A 24,749-nucleotide genomic window follows, 5' to 3' on the forward strand; every position below is an offset into this window, starting at 1 on the left:
TCTGCAGCACCTGCTTAACATGCTGGTGTGTACTCCAAATCCCTGAAACGTTGGACCATGATTAAGGAAAAAACCCTGCTTTTATAACAAGTTGTTACTTCACAGCACGTAGACTATCATCTGCAATCCTGGTTGTCTTATCAAAAGAGCCATGATGACTTTCCAGAGAAGGGAAACGCCAACGGCCAATAGTAACGGTCACTCGGTTATACATCCCCCACCGTTCGGGGCGCTGTCTGCCACAACCACCTTATGACACAGACACTACAATACCCACGTTACAGAAGAGGAAACTGAGGTATAGAGATAGTAGATAACTGGCTGAAGGTCACACAGTAAGTATGGGAGCCAGGACTGAAACACAGGCAGTCTGGCTCCATGGTTTCTGCTTCTAGAATTCCATGCTACCTCTCTCATATTACACTTCCAAAAATGAACTGCCACAGAAAGAATGAACACATGGAACAACTACCTCAAGTGAATTTGGAAATAAGAAGGGCCTCAGAGTTAAAGGATCAACTGAGAATAGCCTCAACCAAAGATCTACCAAGGCACCTGAAGGAGACTGAACAGCTCCCAAGACGGCAAATCCCCCACAACACATAAAGGTATTAGCCTATCTAGAGAGGCAATGATGGTCTCCGGTGGGCACCGGTGAGTCATGGAAGTGTGGAAGAGGCAGTGTCCCAGAGTCAAGGGCCAGCTGTGCCAGGCAAGCGTTGTCTAGGCCAACGGAAGCCTCAGTCTTACTGGGGAGCAAATCAATCAGGCCTTCAGCCTGAGAAGCCCTGATATTATCTGGTGTAATTTCATTATAAGAAAGTGGCTGGGGCAATCTGCTCAAACTTAATTATTGGTATTTTGGTGAAGAGACTCTGGCGCATACCAGGGTGAATCAGCTTCTTTGTATCTGATCAGCTCTAGAGCTCGGGAGAGAATGCATTTCCAGAATCTAGCCCTGCAAGTCCAGGGGCCAGATTTGGAACCAGTTTTACCAAAGCACATGCCAACTTAAAAGTTCTCGGCAACCAACTCATCTCTTTCCCTAGTGATGTGACCTCACTATACACACCACTTAGAAAAATTATGTAAGACATTCCTAAAAACAAATATGGGGCTTTTCAATCTGGAAGGATAAAGGTAATGCTATTAAATGGCTAAAGTGTATAACAGTTTGAAAGACAGGCAAGGAGGAATGTGCAATTGTTTGCCAATGTTTCTGTAGGAATGAAGCTACCAAGTAAGCTTTAAAAATTAAGGATGGGGCGCCTGGGTGGCTCAGTCGGCTAAGCGTCCGACTTCGGCTCAGGTCACGATCTCACTGTCCGTGGGTTCGAGCCCCGCGTCGGGCTCTGTGCTGATGGCTCAGAGCCTGGAGCCTACTTCAGATTCTGTGTCTCCCTCTCTCTGACCCTCCCCCGTTCATGCTCTGTCTCTCTCTGTCTCAAAAATAAATAAACGTTAAAAAAAAATTAAAAAAAATAAATAAAAATTAAGGATGTTTTTGGATTAATGGGTGCACACTGGTAGCTATCAAAATCATCCCAGGGAGATGAAAGTGCAATCCCTTCAGTGTTTGTTGGGTACTCATCAAATTCAGAGTACCGAGCAGGGCACTTCAGAGAAAACATGACAAGCAAGAGGTAGCAAAGGCTGTCAGTCTAGCAGAAGGGTAAAACAGAGCAGAAAAGTTGCACCGGAAAGCAGGTTACTATGGGTGGAACAAAGGAAACAGATCACGTCTGTTCTAAGTAATCAGTGTGGGCATCACCAGCTGTTCCACAAGACCGTGGTAAGAAGTCTTTTCCGGATTGCCAGGCACAGTGCTGTCAGGATCACTGGCCGCAGAAACTTCCGAGCTCTTTGCCTTGACTCCTGACCAAACTGGCCTGGTGTCAGCTGATTATTTGGAGACCTAGTGTAAGCAGCTGTTTCTTATCAGGTGATAACTTCTTAAATAAACAGTGCCTCATCTTCAGAAAAACAACGTCTCTACCTCACTCCTCAGGCTGTCCCCTCCATCTAATGAACATTTAAAACAACCCAGGGGTGCCTGGGTGGCTCAGTTGGTTAGGCGACCGACTTCGGCTCAGGTTATGATCTCGCAGTTTGTGAGTTGGAGCCCCGCGTCGGGCTCTGTGCTGACAGCTCAGAGCCTGGAGCCTGCCTCGGATTCTGTGTCTCCCCCTTACTCTAACCCTCCCCTGCTCACCACCCTCTGTGTTTCTCTGTCTTTCAATAATAAATAAATGTAAAAATAAACAAATAAACAAACAAACCCGAAAACTCCAGAGAACAGAAAAGTGAGAAGGGTTTCACTCATCATTCTGGACACAAAAAGCCATTTCCGTTTCTGGAGCACTTTCTAGCCTGTCCCAGGCACGTCTGAATGAGCAGCTGGGCTAAAAGTGTGGCATGAGCGCCACCTCCATATCCTAGGCAAGGAACAGAATGTGCAGGTAAATCAGGAGTCAGGGGTCTGGGGGTGCATGGCTGCTGATCCCAGAGGCCCAGGCAGTTTAAAAGACTGGAAAGATTTAAGAGTGGTAAGTGGGCAAGTTGTGAAAGCAAAGAGCTTGAAATCTGATATTTGTGGTTGCTTGTCGATGGAAGGTGGTGTAGTAAGAATCAGTACACTCATTTGGGAAGGGGTTTGCTCTCCCGAACTCCACCCTACTCTTGCACAAGTTCAGCACAGAAAAGGGCTTATGAAATAAACTTAATCCTCCCTTAATATTACTGTTGAAGTCTTTCAAGTGTCTATGGTTAATCTTGGTCTTATCCATTGGGAATAAAACTGATAAATCCAGGAGTTTTTTTGTTCTTGTTTGCTTTTTTGTTTCGTTTTGTTTTTGTTTTTGTTTTTTTCACAAAGGGTATAGATTGGTGTTAATATCTGTAAGGATAACACCCGTTTTACAAAGGGGGTTGTATTTAAGTAAATGCCATTTGTCAACTCAGCAACGACTTCACTTGCTGCGTATCTGAACCCAGACAATGAATTTCTCTCAATTTCAAACGTTCTGTAGAATGAGGATAACAAATCCTATTTAAGGTTGTGGTAAGCATTATAGGAAAAGCCCTTTAGCACACCGCCTGGCACATATCAAGCTGACAATACCAGGTTGCGGTTATTTTAAACCAAAGTCATTGGCAGTTGAGAAGAAAAACTGGCAGTCCGCAATCAGACCTCTAAGATGTGAATAAATACATTTTATTTATAAATATATTTATATTTAAATATTTTATTTATTATTTATTTATTATATTTTATTTATATTTTATTATTAATTTATTAATTTATTATATATTTATTTATTATATTTATTATCAATATATTTATTTATACTGGTTCTTTTAGGACCAGTAGAGAAAGGCTCAGCAAGCCAAGTGTCGTGCAGGAGCGAACTGATTTATTGGCCAAGAATTCTGGCCAACACTTCTTAAGTTCGCAGAAGACACCCCGTGCCCTTCTCGGGGGCCATCCCCGAGCTGCGGCGGGCCGCAGCGGGTCCGGCCCGTCCCCCCGCCCCGCGGCGTCCTCCCAGAACCCAGACACCCGCTGGGAGTCAACTTGGCCGAGCCCGGGCGCGGGCGCGGGCGGGAGCGCACGGAGCGGCGGCGGGCGCAGCGCGGGGCACGCAGGCGCCTGTCCTCGGACTCCCCCTCCCCGGGGCCTCAGGTCCTCGGGGCGCGCACGACTCACCTGCCAGGCTCGGCGACACCGCGGCGGCCAACAGCAGCAGCAGCGGCAGCAGCGGCGGGGTCGGCGGCGCGGACAGCCCGGGGCGCCCGTCCCGGCTGCGGCGGGCCATCGCTCGGCGGCCGCGACCTCCCCTGGTTGGACGAGGCAGCTGTCGTGAGAGCGGCTCTAGGGCCGGCTGCACCGCGCAGCGTCTCCGAGGTTGGGGCGTCCCTAACTTCCCTCTTCCATTAGCCCTGCCTGTTTGGGGCTTTTAGGGGCGAGGAAGCCTCACGTGGCCTTGGGAACAACCTTCGCCCCGCCGGGCCCCAGTCTGGGAAAGGCGGGTCCTTTCTGACCCTTTAGCACCCTGTGGGCTGGGCTGGGCAAGTTCCCCAGCTGCGCTTATGCGATCTGGAGAGGGTACGTGCCACTTTCCCTGCGCTCGTCGGGCAGTTTTGCGGCCCAAGGTCTGAACGAACCAGTTCACATCAACACCGCTAGCCTCTGTCGCCAGGTTCGGCCACTCGTCTGTAGCTGCTGGGATGAGGCACCCTGGGCGATGGTGACAGGCATGCCTATACGCAGCTCTGCTTCTTTGCCATTCTGCAGTGGTCTTCACGGGTCCCCTAATCCCTCAGTGATCAGTGCCCCTCCATCTCGGCTGTTTAACCTAGATCCATTTGCTGCAGCCCAGGACTTTCGCTCCTTTGCCGTTCTCTCCATTGGCTGGAGCCACCACTACAATGTGATTCAGACGGGGCTGAAACTAGATCTATCCCTGAGTTCCCGCGAAGTTCCCATTTCTGTGGGGGGGGGGGGGGTCAGTTGACATTGTGAAGTAGGCAAAACTATGCCTTGGGTGACATTGTGAAGTTGGCAAAAGGTGCCCTAGGTGACATTGTGAAGTAGGCAAAATGCATTTTATTTCTTCCATAAGCATTTGTTGAGCCCATCTTATGTGCCAGGTGCCCGGGATATACAGACAATTAAGAGCATGTCCTACCAGACAAGAAGGGACAAAGGCCTATTAAATAAGCGGGTGCTCAGAAGTTGCCATTAGTACTGTAACAGAGCTATGGTTAAGGTACAGTGTGGGAACCCAGGACGGGGACAAGCCACTACAGAGTGGGGTGGGGAGGCGCTAGGTACCCCACTCTTTTCTCTTGGTCTTTCTTGCAAGCTTAACTGAGATGTCAAGGGGAGATGGGAAGGGAGGACAAGAAGCAGCTTTCTTAGAGAGGGAGATACATTTACAGTTGTTAGAAAAGATGTAGAACAATTACACCACATCTCTGTGCAAATTGTTGAACACAAGTCCTAAGCCATCATTTTGTTTGGTGACAGCACCGATTACAGTACCTGGATGATAACGTCACTTAACGAATGAAGGAACTGAGGACATTGCAAAAAGTGCACATGTTTCTTCAAGTTAGAAAATTAAAGTGAAGGCAAATTATGAGGATTCTGGCTGCGCCACCTTGGGAAGAGAGTTACGTGGGACATTCAAAGAAGTTGTGCCGCCCCAGATATTTGAGTCATGCTACCCTCTACCACCTTCTTTCATCTTACTAATCCTTCCAATGCAAGGAGCCAAGTATTTGGATGTGATCATGTATGTAAAAATACCTGGTGGGAGCTATGAGACATGCATTCATCTATTAGGTAGTCATCAAATACTTGTTGACTTCCATGTTCCAGACATAGAGCAATAAGCAAGGTGGACAAAATCTCTGTTCTCACAAAGCTTGCGCTCTAGTGGGGGAAGCAAATTATGTAAATAAATTAATTCAATCAGGGTTTCTCAACTTCAGCACTGTGACATTTTGGGCCATACAATTCTTTGTTGTTGGGGGTTGTCCTGTGTATCCCCTGGCCAGTATCCACTAAGTGCCAGTATCATCCCTCCCGCCAAGTTGTAACGATCTCAACGACTCCAGACTAATTGCCAAATGCTCCCCTAAGGGGCAAAATTGCCCTCAGTTGAGAATCACTGGATTGGATGATGATACATCTTACCTTCTTTAAATTGGAGGCGGGGCAGGAGGGTTACTTCTCAGGGAGGGATATGAGCAGCCAAACTCACACCAAACTGAGAAGAGAAGGACCACAGAAGATGTTGACTATGAAAGGTCTTTATCACTTTTCTGGCAGACATGTGTGGTTTGGGGCGTCTCACCAGCCATTACCTTATTCCTGGTGCTACTTTTTCCTGAATCTGGGCTCCACTGGTTTAGGAGTTTCAGTGAGCAAGAGGGAGGCATGTTTCCACCCAGAGACACAATAATAGTTTCATTGAGCTGGGATTTGAAATTACCGCTTGGTCTTCACTGGGCTTCTCTGGAAAAAAATAAAAAGGACGCGAATGGGATTATTGTGGTGGTTAGAGTGGTTGAGCCTGACAATGAAATGGAAATACAGCTACAGAGTAGTAGGAGGGAGCAGTAGAAGAAGCTCAGGGGAGTTCCTACTGAAGTGATTAATGAATGTGCTGTCACCTCACCTAGGCAGCACCACCAGGGACTAAGTCTCCTCACCCCTCTAGGCAAACAACCCCAGCCGGCTGAGATACTGGCCCCAGTCTATAGCTGGGTGACCAGTTACAGAAACAGAGATGGTGACCTCTGTGTTTCTTTCCTTGCTGTAACATATATATGATGGATTCAAAAGTGTACAGTTCCAGAATGCAATGCACACATGTAAATTTATTTCTTCTCATAACTAACTTAGCATTCAAACACTTATCCACTGACAGGAGAGCTTTTCACAGGTCAAATTTTGGGTTATTCAGTCTTATTTGGGCTAAGTCCTTACCATCCTTTGCCTTCTCTGTATCCTTCCCCATTTCCTGGACATTGATCTCAGTTTCAGTCATCTTACATATTGACCTGATATTGGATAAGAGGCATCTACTCTGTGAGTCACCCTCTGGGCTTAGTGGCCTCCACCGAGATGTGGTTTATCTTTTCTGATCCTTTATCTGTGGTTCTTGGCTTTGAGTCTAGATTCTTACACATTCTGTGTGTATTAGTTAGGGTAATGCTAGCTATTGTGACAAATAAACTCCAAAAGTTCAATGGGTTAATACAACAGAAGTTTATGTGTGGCTCATATCCCAGTTCAGTGTGGGAGTTCTTAATTTGTATGTGGCTTCCTTTCATTTAGAAATTTAGAAACCCAGAGGTGCCGGGTGGTTCAGTCAGTTAAGCGCCTGACTCCTTGATTTCGGCTCAGGTCATGATGTCACTCACGGTCGTGGGATTGAGTCCTGCACCGGGCTCTGCGCTGAGTGCGGAGTCTGCCTAAGATTCTCTCTCTCCCTCTGTCTCTCCCCCTGGTCTCACTCTCACTCTCTCTCTCAAAAAAAAGAAAAAGGAAAAAGAAATTTAGAAACCCAGCTTCCTTTCATCTTGTGGTTCCACATTCCCTGAGGCAGAGGCTCCCAAACTTTGTTGGTTCATAATGTCCTTGGGGTCTCAGCAATATATTCTTGGGGCTGCAGACCAAAAGAAATATCTAATAGTTCCTTTTATTTAGTGGTTAGTGCTAAACAACTTAATAATAGTAGTTTTCTCAGTGTCCTGGGACAGTGGTATGCTTTCTTCAAAAATCAATAATATCCCAAATACACTCTTCAGTTCATTATGGTGTGACCTACTGGTATTACTATTTCCTGTGAAAATTTAATATATTCTAGGCACGTCTTGTGAACTCATTATGGTTGTCACACTAGAGGCAGAGACAATCACCCTAGGACCTTGGAGTCTTTTCTTCCAACCAGAAGAAGGGGAAAGAGTATAGTGTAGCCCTGCTTTTTAATCACTTTTGCTCGTATTCCACTGGCAGTCTCTAGACATATCGCCATACCTATATGCCAGAGAGGCTGGGAAATGCAACAGTTTGTACCTGGAACATCACCCCCCAGTAGGGAAACATGATTTTTTGTGGGCAGCTAGCTGTTTCTGATACTATTTGGCAACCTCTCCATCCAGATTTGGATTCTACTGGGTCCTTTGGCTCATTCTCAAGTGTGTCTGATCTCTGGGGTGTGGCAGTAGGGACTCAAAGATACTCTAATGTGTGTCGATTAGTGAGCCTTTCTGGGGGTACATCTCCCCAGACACTTCCCCCAGTTGTTGCTACTCTACAAATCAGGTGCCGTGAGGGGCACACAACTTCATTCTAAGTTTTGCAAGTTCGTGAACTATGCTCTGGAAATTTTAAACATACTTTCCTCTGGTAATTCGAGACCTATCTTGGGTTTCTGTTACCAAATATTTCCACACGCAGCCCCACCCAGTAAGTAGGTGACTCACCCCCCCCAAAGGAAGGGTGGTACTGGCCTTTGCATCAACCCACTACACATTTCTCTTATCAACTCTTCAAACTTTTTACTTCTTTGGATAAAACTAATTCAACATTATTATAATTCTTATTCAAATTTATCTTTTTAATATATTTTTTTAAATTTTATTTTATTTTTGAGACAGAGAGAGAGAGACAGAGCATGAGTGGGGGAGGGACAGAGAGAGAGAGGGAGACACAGAATCCGAAGCAGACTTCAGGCTCTGAGCTGTCAGCACAGAGCCTGACCTGGGGCTCAAACTGATAAACCACAAGATCATGACCTGAGCCGAAGTCGGACGCTTAACCAACTTAGCCACCCAGGTGTCCCCCCAATTTATTGTTCTCGAATATGCTTTATGCCCTTTTATTTAAATCTATGTCTTTAAAGGTTCCAAACCAAGTTTTTGAATATTTTAAAATATTTTCCTCTCCCAGAAGAAAGGTTACAACTTTGAAGACTATGGTCTTTGTCTACTCAAGACCTCAAAAAGACACAAATTTTACGCTTTGATCTTTCAGTATTTTCATTTTTCCTCCCTTGAGCAATGAGCCTTGGACTCTTGGAATAAATAGAGTGAAGGAAGCTTTACAAGATTAAACAGTTTCTCAGAAGACAAATGTGTAGGGCAATGTCTTAGACTGCTATCCAACTATTCTGTATGTTTACTTCTATAACTAATTCTTCTCGTCTTTTCTATTCTTTCCCTCCATTATTGTGTGTAGGCCGTTTTGGTAGTTAAACTTATCATTTGGCCTATAGGTGTCAGAAGATAGAGCTGAGATGGCTACAGAACCGAAGAAAGGATGGACATGCCTCAGAAATCTTGGACTTGGGTTTGATGCTTGTGGAGCTAGTTTTGACTACTTCCCACACAGTACTGTGATGTGTGCCTGTCCTTTCTGCTACTCACTGGCCTGCCCTTTCTATAAGCTGCCACCCATTATACTTGCCAGGCTGCACATGTCTTGCAAGTTGCATACACGAAAGAGGGGCTGCCCTTGGTCAGTGATTGTAGGGTAATCAGCATGTGTTGGCTTTAGGGTCATGGCATACAGGTGAGAGGTGTATCAGCAATGGTTTACTGCAGCCAGAGATGTAGCACTTAAGAAAGAAGTTTCTGTACAAGTTGAATACTGACACAGTAGTTTGTGATCACTCTTTTTCCTACAGCTGACACACACGAACTTTTTACCCTGCCGATAGGCATCTTTATACCCATCTGTCCCTCCAAAGAGGCTGAAAAAGTCACTCCCAAATACTTTTAGGATACAGAGGATTTTCTGCATTGTTTAAGGATGTAATCTGGTGCCAGACAGCCCTTTTTTTCAAAATGTTCTAAATCTCTTTTTCTAGCTCTTGCCGAAATTAAGTGGCTACATCCTGGAGTACCTACCACTGGCTTCCTCTATTTTTTTCTCTACTGTTAATAATTTAGCATCACCTCTTCATTCTATAGACAGAAGTACAAATGCCCAATAAAAACAACTGCAAATTAAACCTTTCCTTCGTGGGGCTTAACCTTGACTATAGATGTGAAATATTTCGGTGATGCATGTCCCTGCTTTTCTTTCAGGTTATAAGAAAGGACTTAAACCTGAATGGTACATAACAATGAATAAATGAAAAATACTTGATAAATATTTGATAAGGATGGCTGCTCCTGATGTTTTAAAACAAAGACAGTAAGAAGAAACTTTTAGGCAGTTAATTCTTGCAAACTGTCTAGAAGTCAACACCGTTAACCCGGGTCAAAACTCCAGAAAATGTTACTAGGAAAAGATCCTATTTTAGCCTAGTGGCGTAAACTAGATTTGCTTCTCCTGGACACAGGAAATGGAGTGTACATGGTGCATATTAATTTTCCAGACAACTGTAGGCTGAGAAGGGAGTCCTGAGGGAGTGGTGTCAAAGGAAATTTGAATACTCTCTCTGTTGAGAAACTGTCTGCTGTTCATTGGCTTGTGTTAAATCATAAAAATTCAACTGAGTACATTTAAAGATCAAATTGGCTTTATCCCACAATTCATGAATCGAGCAACACTCCGTCTAGCAAATAGAAAAGACCTCCACTGAGCTGTGGAAAAGGAAAGGTTTTTAAAGGCAGAAAGGGGGTGGAAAAAGGAAATTCTCCCTGCATAGAGTACAGTTTCAGGAAAGGTCCCCCTCCTAAGGGGAGCAGAAGTGGAGACTACCTCACTGGTATTGATCAGGTAATTCCAGGTTGACTGGTTAAAAATCACCATCTCTGGAGAGGTAGAAAGTGCTGTTATGTTAGACATTAAGTCATGATTTACCCATGTGGGGCTTAGCACAAGTGACTCTAATTTGGGGCTGTTCTCTCTCTCTCTCTCTCTCTCTCTCTCTCTCAAACACTTCCTAATTGGTTTACATCTTCAGAATCCCCTTTTCCACGCTACCACCAATACCTAAGCTCCGGGCACCCCTGCCCTGCCCTCTCTCGGCAGCCAGCAGATCCTTCCCTTAAAACTGATTCTCTCAAGCCTCAATCCATCAGTCTTACTGCCCTGGAGGCTAGAACACATTTCAGGCTCATCAAAGCTTTCTCTCAACAAAGGTGGTTCTCCCCTTAGGGGTAATTGCATACCACTTCTAAGAAAAGAGTAGGTTCTGAATTGGTCCCAAAGCAAAAACAAAACCAAACAAAACTGTGAAATTTCCAGTAGGGGGTTGTGTGTGGGAAATGTTACCTACAAAACATGAAACATCAGATTAACTTTGCCACAGGAGAATCATCTACATACATACTTTTTGGGAGGAAAGGTTGTGGTCATGAAATTTTATACTGGGTTAATTTTAGTTCATGTATTAAGGTAACAGATATTAAATGACTCAGAAAATAGAACTTCTCTGAATCATTTTTGAAAAAATTACTTTGATAGTCTTCGACTGACTGACACGTCAAAATTCAGGCCAGAAGAATGGGGAAGACATAATGTAAAAATTGAGAGGGGGATCTTTCACTCAGTTTGGTAATTCAAGACCCCAAATTCAGGGATCAAGTTCGCTGTGCTCTCAGCTGGGCTCCACAAGCTAGAGGCAGGGTGGCCTCAGGGCTTCCTTCGCCAAGACTGTGTTTTCTTTCTGCTTCCTCTTCTTGCCCTGTGACACAAGGTGCATTTCTCAAGCTGCATACTTCATAGCACAGGGCAGATTACTTCCTTGCTGTGGTTGATAACCATTTAAAGCACAAGTCGATGCTTTTCTGGTCAGCACTTGCTACCAAGCAACTTGGTTGGAACGCTAGGTCAACAAGAATTACCTAACAGAAGCAACGTTGCATAAAAACCATAATGGCCATTTTCATTGCCAAATAAATTGAGCAATGATTTTCTACATCCTTATAACTCCTCTTGAATAACGAGTCATGCTTTTAAAAATCGGCTCTGAGAAGCAAATGACTCAGGGGCGATCTATTAACAGTCCCAGAGCCCATCCTCTTACTGTTTATCTTCTAGGGAATGATGTTATTAACTAGGCTTTGGTAGTGTGGGATCTTTGGCTGAGCTAAACTAGAATTCATGTTTGGATGTGTCTGATGCATGCATGAGCCCATATGTAGTCACCTACCTGAGGTGGTTTGTACTGAAGAAGGATACTGGACAATTAGGTTTGTGTGTGGGCTCTTGGGGAAAAACAGAACGGGTGGGGAAAAGGAAGAAGGGAGGGAGAGAAAAGCATGATGTCTCGCCATAACTTGCCTGCCTTGTTAACTTGATTTGAGCTCTCAGAGGAGAAAGGGGCTTTAGGCAGAGGCAGAAAAAGCAAATGTCAAGGAGTTTGTGAGACTTGGGGCCATTAGATCATTGTGCCAGACGACAGCAGGGGCTGTGCAGTGGGGAAGAGAATACTTTCCTTGTTCACATGGCTTCCACTAAGTATAAACTGCAGGGAGGACCAAATTGCATTGACCCTGTTGAGATAAAATGCATCCTATGGTCAAGCCTCACCATGATACCATGAGCAGAGCCCCAAAACTAAATAGTTTAATATAAGGGACATGCTTGTGCAAGGTTAATGAAATGGAAATGTGGCTGGAAGAAGGATGGGACTTAATTGACAATTGTACCAAACCTGAATTTGTCTCACTGCATGCATAAGTTGTTACATATTCAAATGGATACAAATTTTAAATGGGGTGGAGAAGGGGAAGCCAGCTAAGCAAAGGAAAGAATTACAAGAGTGTGTTGTAATGCATGCTTCTGTGTTGTAGGATTTGGGGTGATTTTTCCCCATGTCCGTATTTCCCAAAATTTTTTATGACAAGAACATAGTAGTTTTGTCATCTAAAAATTTTATTTTTATTTTAAAATATCCACAGGAAATTTCATTTTATATAAAAAAGTGAAAATATTTGACGGTGTCCTGACTGAACAAATCTTCTAAATAGACTGTAAGTAGAATCAGGAGTTTTAAATTGGCTATTGTATACTTTGAAACATAAAGTATGTTTTCTCACTTTGTTGTTGTTGTTTTCAAGCCCACACCCAATTCGGGGCTTGAACTCACAACCCTGAGATTAAGAGTTGCACGCTTTACCAACTGAGCCAGCCAAGCATCTGCCCTAAAGTATATATTCGATCAAGCTTTTTCACTTTGAATGAACATATTAACAGTTTAAGTCATGTTATTTTTGTAGTTGTTGTCACACTTTTTTTCAAAGCCTCTTCAACGCCAAAAGCAACAGTTGAAGGTATAAATCATCTAGGAAGCATTTTCAAAATGCTCATGGTCACTTAATGCCCCTTATCAGTCTGATCTTCTCTGGGCTGGGATTTTAAAAACTTCCCAAAAGATTCAAATTCCCCCTAGCCTGTGCTGTTGAAAGCCAACAGCCTATATAAGAAAGTTCAAATCACGATATGACTCTATGCCTTTCTATCTCATTTCGTTTCTCCTGGGTGAACCCTCTTCTGGTCTACAACAGGTCTGAAACATCTTGCCCTTTCTTTCCATTTTTGATGAGCTTGTTCTCCTAGCTTATTCCTTTCTTCCCTTCCTTTCCAAACCAAGCTGTCATTTAAGGCTCAGCTCTAGGCCCAAATCGGCTCTGTTCAACAAGCACTTTGGAGGGCTTAGTAAAAAATGAGTCACTGTGCTAGATACTGCTCAATGAGAAGGTTTGTAGCTACTGCCCTGGAAGAAGAACTTACTACCTGGCAGTGGGATTTGGGTAAGTACACAGATTACTACAATGCCAGACAGAATAATACTAAGTGCCACACAGGTACGAGTTGTATGAGGTGCAAAGAGGGTAGAATGAGCTTTATCCCGAAGTTGCTTTGATCTGTGTTCACTTTTTCCTGCCTTAAATTATTGTTGTACTTATTTATAGCACTAATTTTGGCCCTTATTTTCTTTTTTATGTGTGTTTTATGTGGGTGTACTCTCCTTAAATAACTTGAAATCAAAGGCAACTCTTAAATGAATTTTGTTTTCCCCCAGGGTAGCCCAAAATAGTGGGATACCTGGGTTGCATGGAATTGAATCCCAACGTAGATGGATTATCCAACAGCATGGATGATGGGAATGCAATCGCTCCACCAGGGGAATGAACTTGAAGTGCCCCACACTCTAAAAAAGAGACTTGGGGCGCCTGAGTGGCTCAGTCAGTTAACCGTCCCACTCTTGATTTCGGCTCAGGTCATGATCTTAGGGTCATGAGATGAAGCTCTGTGTCGGGCTCTGTGCTGAATGTGGAGTCTGCTTAAGACTCTCTCACTCCCGTTCTCTCTGCCCCTCCTCCCTCTTAAAAAATATAATAAAACTAAAAAAAAATAAAAAAATAAAAAAGAGACTCCACTAAGCCTTTCCAAATAAACAGTAAGCTAAGTAAAAGCAGAAAGATTGCTCTGTAACCTCCAAGACTGGTCTCCCGGTCTTCCTTTCATCCAAATTGCTTCACTAGCTTCAGATGGAGAAATTCTGATGCTCTTAAGAGAATGAGTTTGCGTTTCTATTTGTTAATGCTTTCCATGCAACACCGTTTCAAATCTTAACTTTGCCACTAACTTCAGTTTGCAGGTATATTTATCTCTTTGCCTTTGTTTTCTCCTCTATATAATGGGAATGATAATGCTAGTACCTACCTCATAGGCATTTTGTGAGTTCAGAGAACTAAAGTGATTTGACAATATCCACGTAACATAACATTTCACAAGTGCTCTCTTGATCCAGTTTTGGAGTCAGAGCTAGAAATTCTCCATTCCTCTTCCAGGTAGTTTGCTAAACCCCTACCCCAGTTACTTCCCTTGTTAGGCTCTAACACCCTTGGGTTACAGTATCCAGTATCCAACTGCCAGAGGCTCCCGGATACTAACACCCAGGGATGGCCTGATCTTTGGGCCCATGGAGTTATTCAAAATACCCAGTCCCTAGAAAGACACAAAACCTAGCTGACATCACTCTGTTGGCCATAAAAACTGTCCTTTCGGCTCTGCTGGCTGGCTCAGTCCCAGGTACAAACTGCTGTGTGACTTGCATGGCAGCCTTTTCTAGTTTGAAGCTGTGACAAAGTTCTGCCTTTTGTCCGAGGGTCACTGTGCTAAGTCTGGCCATCCAAAGAACCTATAATCATACCTGATATCATATAATTATGAAATAAATGGATACATGTAAAGCACTCAATAAATGTTACTTTTTTTTTTTTTTTTTTTTTTTTTTTACAAAAAAATGGCTTTCTACATTCCCAATTTCTGGAGATTCTGTGTACACAAATGATGCAAGACAATTCCTTTTAAGAATTCAAACTATTGAATCTTTAGATTGGAGCTAATCTCAGTAGAAAAGTACCTTTTTGCTTTAATTTAGTTTTGACTTTATTGTATTCCAATATATCACCCCAAAATAGGCCTCTCTGAAGTAAAAATTATTTTGAGCTGAAGGCAATTAAGAAGCAGTAAATGCAGAAAAAGGGCCTCCTTTTCTGCACGAAGGCAGAAAATAAATTCTCCTTTTACTGGAAACAGACTTTATTGGCACCAGAAGAGGTGACAGAGAGGGCACCAGAAGAATTTGCAAACAAAACTTGTTAAACGAATCCTTATTTAAGGAGGACAGGGACCACCTAGGTCTCGTTGGACTGTCCCCAGCCCAAACCCCTTTGTCTTATCAACTTTTCACCCATTTATTATTTCTTTGTCCTAAAGATATAAAAGCTTCCTACTCTAGTCACTTCTCCAGGTTTTATTCTCTTGTGAAGGCTTCCATGTACGTGGAGAAATTCAACAAAATTTGTGTGCTTTTCTCCTGTTAATCTGTTTTGATCAGTTTAATTTCCAGTCCCAGCCAGGGACCTTGAGAAAGTCAAGGAGAAGTTTTTCTTCCTCTATAATATCACCATGGAAAATACAATGTATGCATCCAAAATGCAGCTTAGATATAATTTTAAAAAGTATTATGGAAAATTTTACACTTAAACAAAATCGGAATAAAAACACAGGTACCGTCACCAACTTCAATAATTTGGCCAATATTCATCCAGACCTCATATCCTCATCCCACCTAAGCTAGAGACCATTTTCTAAAAACATAATGCCATTAAAATATATAAAAAAATTAACAGCAATTCCTTAATATCATCAACTACTCAGTTTCCGGATTTCCCCAATTACCTCCTAGATTTCTTTCTTTTTCTTTCTTTCTTTCTCTTTCTTTCTTTCTTTCTTTCTTTCTTTCTTTCTTTCTTTCTTTCTTTCTTTTTTTTGTTCTTTGCATTGGGATCCGGACAGAGTCTACTCGGCATAGACTACATTTCATTAATATGTGTCTTAAGTCACTTTTAATGTGTCACTTCCCTTTCATATTTTTTTCCTTACAATTTATTTGTTAGAGATACCAGGCTGCTGTCCTGTAGAGTTTCCATATTCTCACTTTTGCTGAATGGATCTATGTTGTATCAGTTAAAAAAAAAACATTGTTGAGGTCTCATTGACATAACCACACATATTTAGAGTGTACAGTTAAAGTGTACATACATTTTCACATAGTATACACATATGAAACCATCATCACTCTAAAGATAAAGAATCTATCACGTAGAAATTTCCCACCTTTCCTTAGTAATCCCTCCCTCCCACCCCTTCCAACTGTCCCATCTGGAACAACTAATCAGTTTTATGCCACTGTGATGTTCATTTTCTAGAATTCTATGTAAATGGAATCATGCAGGATGTATTCTTTTTATATGACTACTATCACTTAGCGTTCTTTGAGATCTATCCCATGTTCTTTTTTATATTGCCAAGTAATATTCCAATGTATGGATAGACCATGATTTGCTTACTCATTTACTATTTATGGACACTTGTGTTATTTCCAGTTTGAGGCTATTCTAAATAAAAATTCTGTGAACATATACACACAAGTCTTTGTGTAGACATCGGCTTCCATTTATCTTGGGAAAATAATTAGGGGTAGAATAGACAAGTTATGTGATAGATATACGTTTAACTTTTCAGGAATTTGCAAACTGATTTTCAAAATGGTTGTACCATTTTACATTTCCACCGGCAGGATATGAGTATTATAGTTCCTTCATATACTAGTCAACACTTGTATGGTCAGTCTTTAATTTTAGCCTTTCTAATAGATGCGTAGTAGTATCTCACTGTGGTTTCAATTCACATTTTCCTAATGAAGAAAGATATTGAGCATCTTTTTTTTCTATTTATTTTGATTTTCTAATATTTTATAATAATATATACAATATAATATAATAATATAATAAATAATATAATATATATTATATAATATATATTATATAATAATAAATAATATAATATATTATAAATAATATAATATATACTATATATTATATAATAATAAATAATATAATATATAATATATATTATATAATAATAAATAATATAATATAATAATATAATAAATACTATTTCTAATATTTTCTATATTATTTTCTATTTATTATCTATTTATTTCTGTTTATTTATAGAAATAAGTTTATTTCTATTTATTCAATTTATTTATTTATTTTGAGAGAGCATGAGCAGGGGAGGGAAAGAGAGAGTGGGGGAGATAATCCCAAGCAGGCTCTACACTGTCAGCATGGAGCTCGATGTGGAACTTGAACCCACAAACTGTGAGATCATGACCTGAGCTGAAATCAAGAGTTGGACACTTAACCTACTGAGTCACCCAGGCGCCCCGATGTTGAGCATCTTTTAATCTTCGGTGAAATATCAAATCTTTTGTTCATTTTTAAATTATTTTTGTTTCCTTGTTACTAAGTTGTTTTTTAATTGTGATAAGATCGCATAAGATCATCCTCTCAACAAATTTTTAAGTATGTGGTATGGTATTAACTTTGAGCACAACGTGGTACAGTGGATCTCTACAACTTTTTCATCCTGCTTAATTGAAACTTGATACCCATTTAACAGCACCTCTCCATTTCCCCCTCTTCCCAGCTCCTGACAACCATGATTCTACTCTGTTTCTACGAGCCTATTTTACACACCTCACATGAGTGGAATTAGGCAGTATTTGTTTTTCTGTGACTGGCTTACTTCATTTAACATAATGTTCTCAATGTTCATCCCAGTTGTTGCATATGGCAGGATTTCTTCTTTTTCAAAGGCCGAATAATATTCCACTGTATGTACATTCCACATTTTGAATCCATTCAACTACAGATACATTTCGATTGTTTCCACCTCTTGGCTATTATGAATAATGCTGCAGTGAACATGGTAGTGTGAATATTTCTTGAAGATTCTGATTTCAATTCTTTTGGATAAATACCCAGAAGTAGGATTGCTGGATCGTTTGGTAGTTTGATTTTTAATTTTTTTTTTGAGGAACATCCATGCTGTTTTCCATAACTGCTGCACCATTTTACATTCCTAACACCAGTGCAGAGGGTTTCAATTTCCCCGCAATCTCACCAACACTTGCTATTTTTAATAATATCCATCCCAAGAGGTGTGAGCTGATATCTTATTGTAGTTTTGGTTTTCATTTCTTTGATGATCTGAACATCTTTTCATATAGCTCTTGGCTATTTGTATGTCTTCCTTGGAGGTATGCCTATTCAAGTTTTTTGCCCATTTTTAAATAGAGTTATGAGGTTTGTTGTTGTTGTTTTGCTATTGAGTTTCAGGAGTTCTTATATATTTTGGATATTAACCCCTTATCAGATATGTGGTTTATAAGTATTTTCCTCCATTCCATAGGATGCCTTCTCGCTATTGATTTGTTTCCTTTGCTATGCAGCTTTTAGTTTGATGTAGTTCCACAGGTATATTTGTTGCTTGTTCTTTTGGTGTCATAGTGAAGAAATTGTTACTAATACCAATTTCATGAAACTTTCCCCTTATGTTTTCTCCTGGGAGTTTTTGGTTTTAGATGTTGTGTTTAGGTCTTTAATTCATTTTACATTGATTTTTGTGTATGATATTTCCAGATATATTCTTGAATACATATTCCCAATGTGTATTCTTGGTATCCTTATCAAAAATCAATTGACTGTGTATGCATAGGTTTATTTCTGGGCTCTCCATAATCTTCCATTAGTCTATATGTCTGCCTTTATGCCAGTACCATACAGTTTTAATTACTGTAACTATGTGACATATTTTGAAATCAGAAAGCATGATGCCTCGAACTTTGTGCTTCTTTTCCAACATTGTTTTGGCTATTCAGGATCCTTTTGGATCCATATGAATTTCAGTATTGTTTTTACTATTTTTGCAAAAAGTGCCCGTGATATGGGATGTCTTTCTATTTATTTATGTCTTCCTTAATTTCTTTCATTAATGTTTTATAGTTTTCGATGTATAAGTCTTTCACCTTCTGGTTAAGTTTATTTCTAAGTATTTTATTGTTATTGATGCTATTGTAAATGGGGTTTAAAAAATATTTTTTATTTAAAAAATTCTTCTAATTTTTTTATTTTTGAGAAAGAAACTGAATGTGAGTGGAGGAGGGGCAGAGAGAGAGGGAGACACAGAATCTGAATCAGGCTCCGGGCTTTGAGCTGTTGGCACAGAGCCCAAAACAGGGCTCAAACTCACAGACTGAGAGATCATGATCTGAGCTGATATCAAGAGTCTGAAATTTAACTGACTGAGCCACCCAGTCACCCCAAGGGATTGTTTTTTAAATATCCTGTTCAGATTTCATTGTATAGAAATGCAATGTTAATTTTGTATCCTGCAACTTTATTGAATTTTTTAGTACCAACGGTTTTTCAGTGGTCTTTAGGATTTCCTACCTATAAGATAATACCATCTGCAAACAGACAAGTTTACTTCTTCTTTTCCATTTATTTCTTTTTGCCTTTTATTTCTTCTTGCCTAACTGTTCTGCCTAGGACTTCCAGCACTATGTTGAATGAAAGTGGCAAGAGCGGCCATCCTTGTCTTATTCCTGATCTTAGAGGAAGAGTTTCAGTTTTTCATTGTTGAGTATGATGTTAGCTGTGAGCTTTTCATATATAGCCTCTGTTATGTTGATGCAATTTCCTTCTACTTCTACTTTGTTGAGAGTTATTAATCATGCAAGTATGTTGAATTTTGTCAAGTGTCTTTTCTGCATCTATTGAGATGATCAGCTATTTTTTCCCTTTACCCTGTTAATGTGGTATATCACATTGATTTGGTTATGTTCAACTGAACTTGCATCCTAGGGAAAATTCCCATTTGGTTATGTATGTGATCCTTTTAATATATTGTCAAATTTAGTTTGCTTTTATTTTGTTGAGTATCTTTTCCATGTTTTCCTTTCAGCCTCTGTATGTCCTTAAAGTGAGTTTTTTGGAGACAGCATATAGTTGGATCTTTTTGTTTGTTTGTTTCCCTTTAAACAACTCTATGTACTTTGACTGGGGAGTTTAATGTATTTACATTTAAGTAATTATTGATAGAGAAGGACTTCTTATTGCCATTTTATGAATTGTGTGATATTATCTTGTAAGTCTTTTGTCCCTTCTTCTCTCTTTTGCTGTCTTCCCTTGTGGTTCATTAATTTTTAAATTTATTATTATTATTCTTTTAATAACATGCTTTGATTGCTTTCTCATTTCCTCACTTTCTTTGCTGTATTTTCTATAGGTATTTTCTTTGTAATTACCATGGAGCTTACATAAAACTTCTTAAACTTTTAACATTCTGCTTTAAGTTGACAAAAACTTCAATCACAAAACTATACCTTTATGTCTCCCCCTAAAACACTTTATGTTATTGACGTCAAATATTACAACCTTTTTTTTTTTTTTACTGTGTATCTACTTCATGTGTTTTTATAGTCATAGTTTTTTTTTGTACTTTTGTATTTTAACTTGTACACTTGAACCAAAAGTGATATATACACCACCATTACAGTATTACAGGTTCTGCATTGCTATCCATGTTTCCATTTACCAGCAAGTTTTATGGTTCATATGCTTTTGTGTTGCTGTTTAGAATCCTTTTGTTTCAAGTTGAAGAACTTCCTTCAGCATATCTCGTAAGTCTGCTTTAGAAATTTTCTCTTTGTCTTTAGCTTTTGACAGTTTGATTATAATGTGTGTCATTATGGACTTCTTCAGATTCATCTTTTTTTTTTTTTTTTTTTTTTTTTGGAGACTGTTGAGCTTCTTGGAGCAGAGGTCCATATCCTTCCCTAAATTTGAAAGTTTTTGAGCATTCTTTTTTAACATAGCTTTCTGGCCAATTCTCTTTCTTTTTTTCTGGGATTCCCATAGTACTGGTCCATTTGCTGGTCTACCATAAGCCCCATGAACTTTTCATTCTTCTTTTTGCTCCTCTGACTGGATAATTTCAAATGACCTTTCTGAATTCACCCCTTCTTTCTTCTGCTTGCTCATCTGCTGTTGAACCCCTCCAGTCAATTTTTCAGATCAACTGTTGTATTCTTTGGCTTCAAGTTTTCTGTTTTGTTCTTTTCTATACTTTCTGTCTCTTTGTTGAAATTCTTATTTTTTCTGTGCATCGTTAGCCTGAACTCACTGAGCATTTTTATGATAGTTATTTTGAATTCTTTGTGATATAATTCATATATCTCCATTTTATCAGGGTCAGTTTCTGGAGATTTAGCTTGTTCCTTTTGGGGGTGGGGGCACATTTCCCTGTTTTTCTTTGTTTTCCTTGACTCTGTTTTGGTATCATCCACCTCTCCCGATCTTCCTGGACTGGCTTCATACAGGAGGAGACTGTCACTGTCAGCCCTGCCAGAGAAATATGGGGGGTGGAGCTCTCAAATCTTCTTTGTTTATATGCCTTCCCTTCCCTTGTATGTTTAAATTCCCAGAGGGACTTGCTGGTTTCTTATTGCAGGATTTTATAATCCCTTCCTCCCGCTGATATCTGTCTGCTATACCATAGATCTTCTGGAGCAGCAGCACACCCATGACCTTGTCCTCAGTGATCCCCAGATGTCTAGAGTATGCCAGGTCCCATCCGTGCTCAGAGATAGGTAAGACTGGAACCAGCTCTCAGGCAGTCACCTAAAAAGTCTGAATGTTGTATATATATTTCTGTCTTCTCTTTTCCTCATCAGGGATAATCTTGGAGCTGGGGATCTTCCTGATTGGGCTGTGCTGAATCATGGGTAGGAGCTTTTGTGAGTAAGTAAATGCCATTCCAAACCTTTGCCTTTATCCTCAGCAGCCACCAGTCATCTAGAGTGTGCATGGTCTCATCAACATTCTTTTTTTTTTTTAATGTTTATTTATTCATTTATTTCGAGAGAGTCCACACCCGCATGTGTGCGTGAACAAGGGAGGGGCAGAGAGAGGAAGAGAGAGAATCCAAAGCAGGCTCCATGCTGTCAGTGTAGAACCTGACCCGGGGCTTGATCTCACGAATCGTGAGATCATGACCTGAGCCGAAATCAACAGTCTGGCACGTAACTGACTGAGTGAACCAGGTGCCCCTCATCAACATTCTCAGAAGCAATCAGGTAAGACAGAAGCCAGTCCCTTGGACACTACTGCAAAAGTTAGAATGTTGGTTGCAAGGTCCACCTCTCCCTCCTCAGAGAGCAAAGCTAGGATATGAGGATTTCTACTCGCTCACAGTACACTGAGCCAGGAGGAGGGTCTATGGCAAATGTGTACATGCTAGTCCAAACTGCTGCCTGCATGCCAGTTCCAATAAGGGGCTGCCTCTTTTCTCAGTGGCTCCCAGTCTGGGGCCCTCACCTGTTATTGCTCAAGTTCAGGTAAGACAGAAACCAGTCTCTTGGGCAGTCTTCAGAAAAGTGAGAATGTTGGATGTATCATCCAGTCCTTTTCTTCCCTCCCCAGGAACAAGTTGGGATGAGGGTTTCCTCCCAGCTGGGCAGTGCTGTGCCAGAGGGGAAGGATCATGGTGACTTGAGTTTTCCCACTGGCTTTGATGTGGATGCTTTTGCACTCGCTCATGGTGCAGGAGCCTCTCATCCGGTTCCTGGATTTCTCACAAAGGGAATTGGTCTGTGTATTATGAATTGAATTGATGGGTCTGTGGGAGGAAGGAGGGTCCAGAGTTTTCTGCCATCTTGCTGATGTCACTCAGTATTAATTCTTCTTACTGAGTTTTGAGAGTTCTTTATATATTACAGATATAAGACTTTTTACTAGATATCTGATTTGCAAATATTATCTTGAAGTCTATGGTTTACCTTTTCATTTTTGTTAACAGTGTCTTGAAAGAGCAGAAGGTCTTAATTTGTATGAAGTCCAATGTTTTCATCTATAAATGTTCTATATTTAGGTCTACAATCTTTTTTGAATTATTTTTTGTTACACGATGCAAGATACTGATGAATATTTTTCCTTCCTCCCTCTTCTTCTACCTCCCCCTACCCTTTACCCCTCCCTCATTTGTTCATTTCTTTTTTGTCCAACCCCTTCAGTGTAGTTATGCCATTCACCCGTGATACATTTAAATAGTTTTATTGTTGTTGTTATCCTGGTTTTAGTATGGTCTCCCTCCTCAATCCTGGTTGATTTAAATTACATGTATTCTCTGAGTAGATGAAACACTAACATGGTTCTCAAATTCAGAAAACAGAAAGTTACACCCACAGAAGTGTCACATCTCCCCTCCCCTCCCTTCTACCTGCTCCAATTCCCACATTTTTTATAACCCATTCCCATATACTCCCTATAGAGAACCAATCTTCTAAGGTTTTGGTTTATCCTTCCTGTTTCTTTTTCAAAAATAAGCTGATATGTGTATATTTTATTTCTCTTTCTTTTTAACGGAAAGCTATCATACTAAACACTCTTTTACACATTGCTATTTTCGCTTAAAAATGCATCCACAACTGTTCATAGAGACCATCATTTCTTACAGCATTTTCTGGATGACCACAATTTATTCCACAGTTTCCAACGTGTGGGCATTTAGTTGTTTCCAGTGTTTTTGCAATTACAAACAACACGGCAATGTGCATATGTATTGGAGGTGTATCTTCAATGGAAGACTGTTGGAGGTGTATCTTCAGTGTAAATTCCTAGCGGTGGGATTGCTGGGTCAAAAAGTAAGTCCACATGTAGTTTTGTTATCCTAACTTGTGTGCCAGGGCCTCCTCTAAGAGGGTGTACCAGTTTGTATTTCCACCACCCAATAAGAGAATGCCTCCTTCCACAAAGTCTTGTCAACAGAATAGGTGACAATCTGATAGTATTTTTTTTTTTTTTTTTGCCCTACAAAATTTTGTATCTTTGCATAGTCACATTTATAAATATTTAATTTATTGCCTCTGGATTTTGATCATTTAATAATTTTTATAATTTCAAAGCTTTCCCGACAGTAATGTTATTTTCTTTCTTTGCTCTTTTTTCTTTTAGAGAGAGAGGGAGAAAGGGAGTGCATGAGTGGGGGATGGGGGCAGAGGGAGAGGGAGAGGGAGAGAGAAAATCCCAAGCAGGCTCCATGCTCAGTGTGGAGCCCTCCTTTATACTAATGTTAAAAAAATCATTTGTGTTTTATTCTAATACTTGTATGGCTTCCTTTTTTACTTTTATTTTCCTAATACATTTGAAGCTTATTCTTGTGTACCGCATTAGGCAGGGATATCATTTTATTTTTTTCCAAAATGGTCAAACAGTTGTCCCAGCATCATTTATTACCCAGTGGTAATAAATGGTCCATCTTTATCATACACTAATTTCTATGTGTACTTGAGTTTATTCTATTCCATTGGTCCATCTATCTATTTATGTTCCAATCCCCACACTTGAAATTATAGAGCCTTTACACTGTATTTTAATATTTGGTTGAGCTAGTCCCCTTCGTTTTTGTTTCTTTTTGTGTTTCCCTATCTATTCTTGCATGTTTATTTTTTTCATATGAACTTTAGTAAAAACTTGTCTAACTCCATAAAACTTTTGTTGATATTTTATTGAAATTGTGTTCATTTTATGTTAGTTTAGGAAAGACTAATTTCCTTATGATGTTGAGTCATCTTATCCAAGATCATTGTTTCCAATACTTTTTACCATCTCAGTAGCAAGTCATATTGACACTCTCATTCACTAAACACTTACTGTACATTTAACATGCGTCAGGTACTGTGCTAGGCATTGGAGATGTGGTGAGTAAAATAGCTTTAGATTTTACATAAATAGATGAATGAAAGCACATGGGTCTCCATTAGAGTTAAACTATACATTTCAGAATAGCTAAGTCTTTAGTTATGTGCTGTTTAATCTGGTGAACGTTTGCTATGGTTCTATTTTATTTCACACTTTTC

General features: G+C 40.4%; 1 protein-coding gene and 2 long non-coding RNA genes across 3 annotated transcripts in view; 1 reads left to right on the top strand and 2 right to left on the bottom strand.

Moving 5' to 3' along the window:
• Positions 1–4,456, bottom strand: part of PLBD1 (phospholipase B domain containing 1) — a 52,750-nt gene extending 48,294 nt beyond the window's left edge. The window contains exon 1 of the mRNA XM_042945864.1: positions 3,707–4,456. Coding sequence (XP_042801798.1) covers positions 3,707–3,815 — 109 coding nt within the window. The 5' untranslated portion in view covers positions 3,816–4,456. The remainder of the gene's footprint in view (positions 1–3,706) is intronic.
• Positions 4,457–4,624: 168 nt separating this feature from the next.
• Positions 4,625–9,521, top strand: LOC122225577. The gene is made up of 3 exons (XR_006205241.1): positions 4,625–4,769; positions 5,030–5,297; positions 8,790–9,521. It is a non-coding gene; the product is annotated as an uncharacterized LOC122225577 (long non-coding RNA).
• On the bottom strand, positions 5,719–6,635 carry LOC122225578. The gene is made up of 3 exons (XR_006205242.1): positions 6,497–6,635; positions 5,872–6,022; positions 5,719–5,774 (listed from the first exon to the last, which is right to left on the bottom strand). It is a non-coding gene; the product is annotated as an uncharacterized LOC122225578 (long non-coding RNA).
• Positions 9,522–24,749: the final 15,228 nt, after the last annotated feature.

The sequence above is a fragment of the Panthera leo genome, chromosome B4 (assembly GCF_018350215.1).
Source record: "Panthera leo isolate Ple1 chromosome B4, P.leo_Ple1_pat1.1, whole genome shotgun sequence".
In the NCBI taxonomy this organism is placed as follows: domain Eukaryota; kingdom Metazoa; phylum Chordata; class Mammalia; order Carnivora; family Felidae; genus Panthera; species Panthera leo.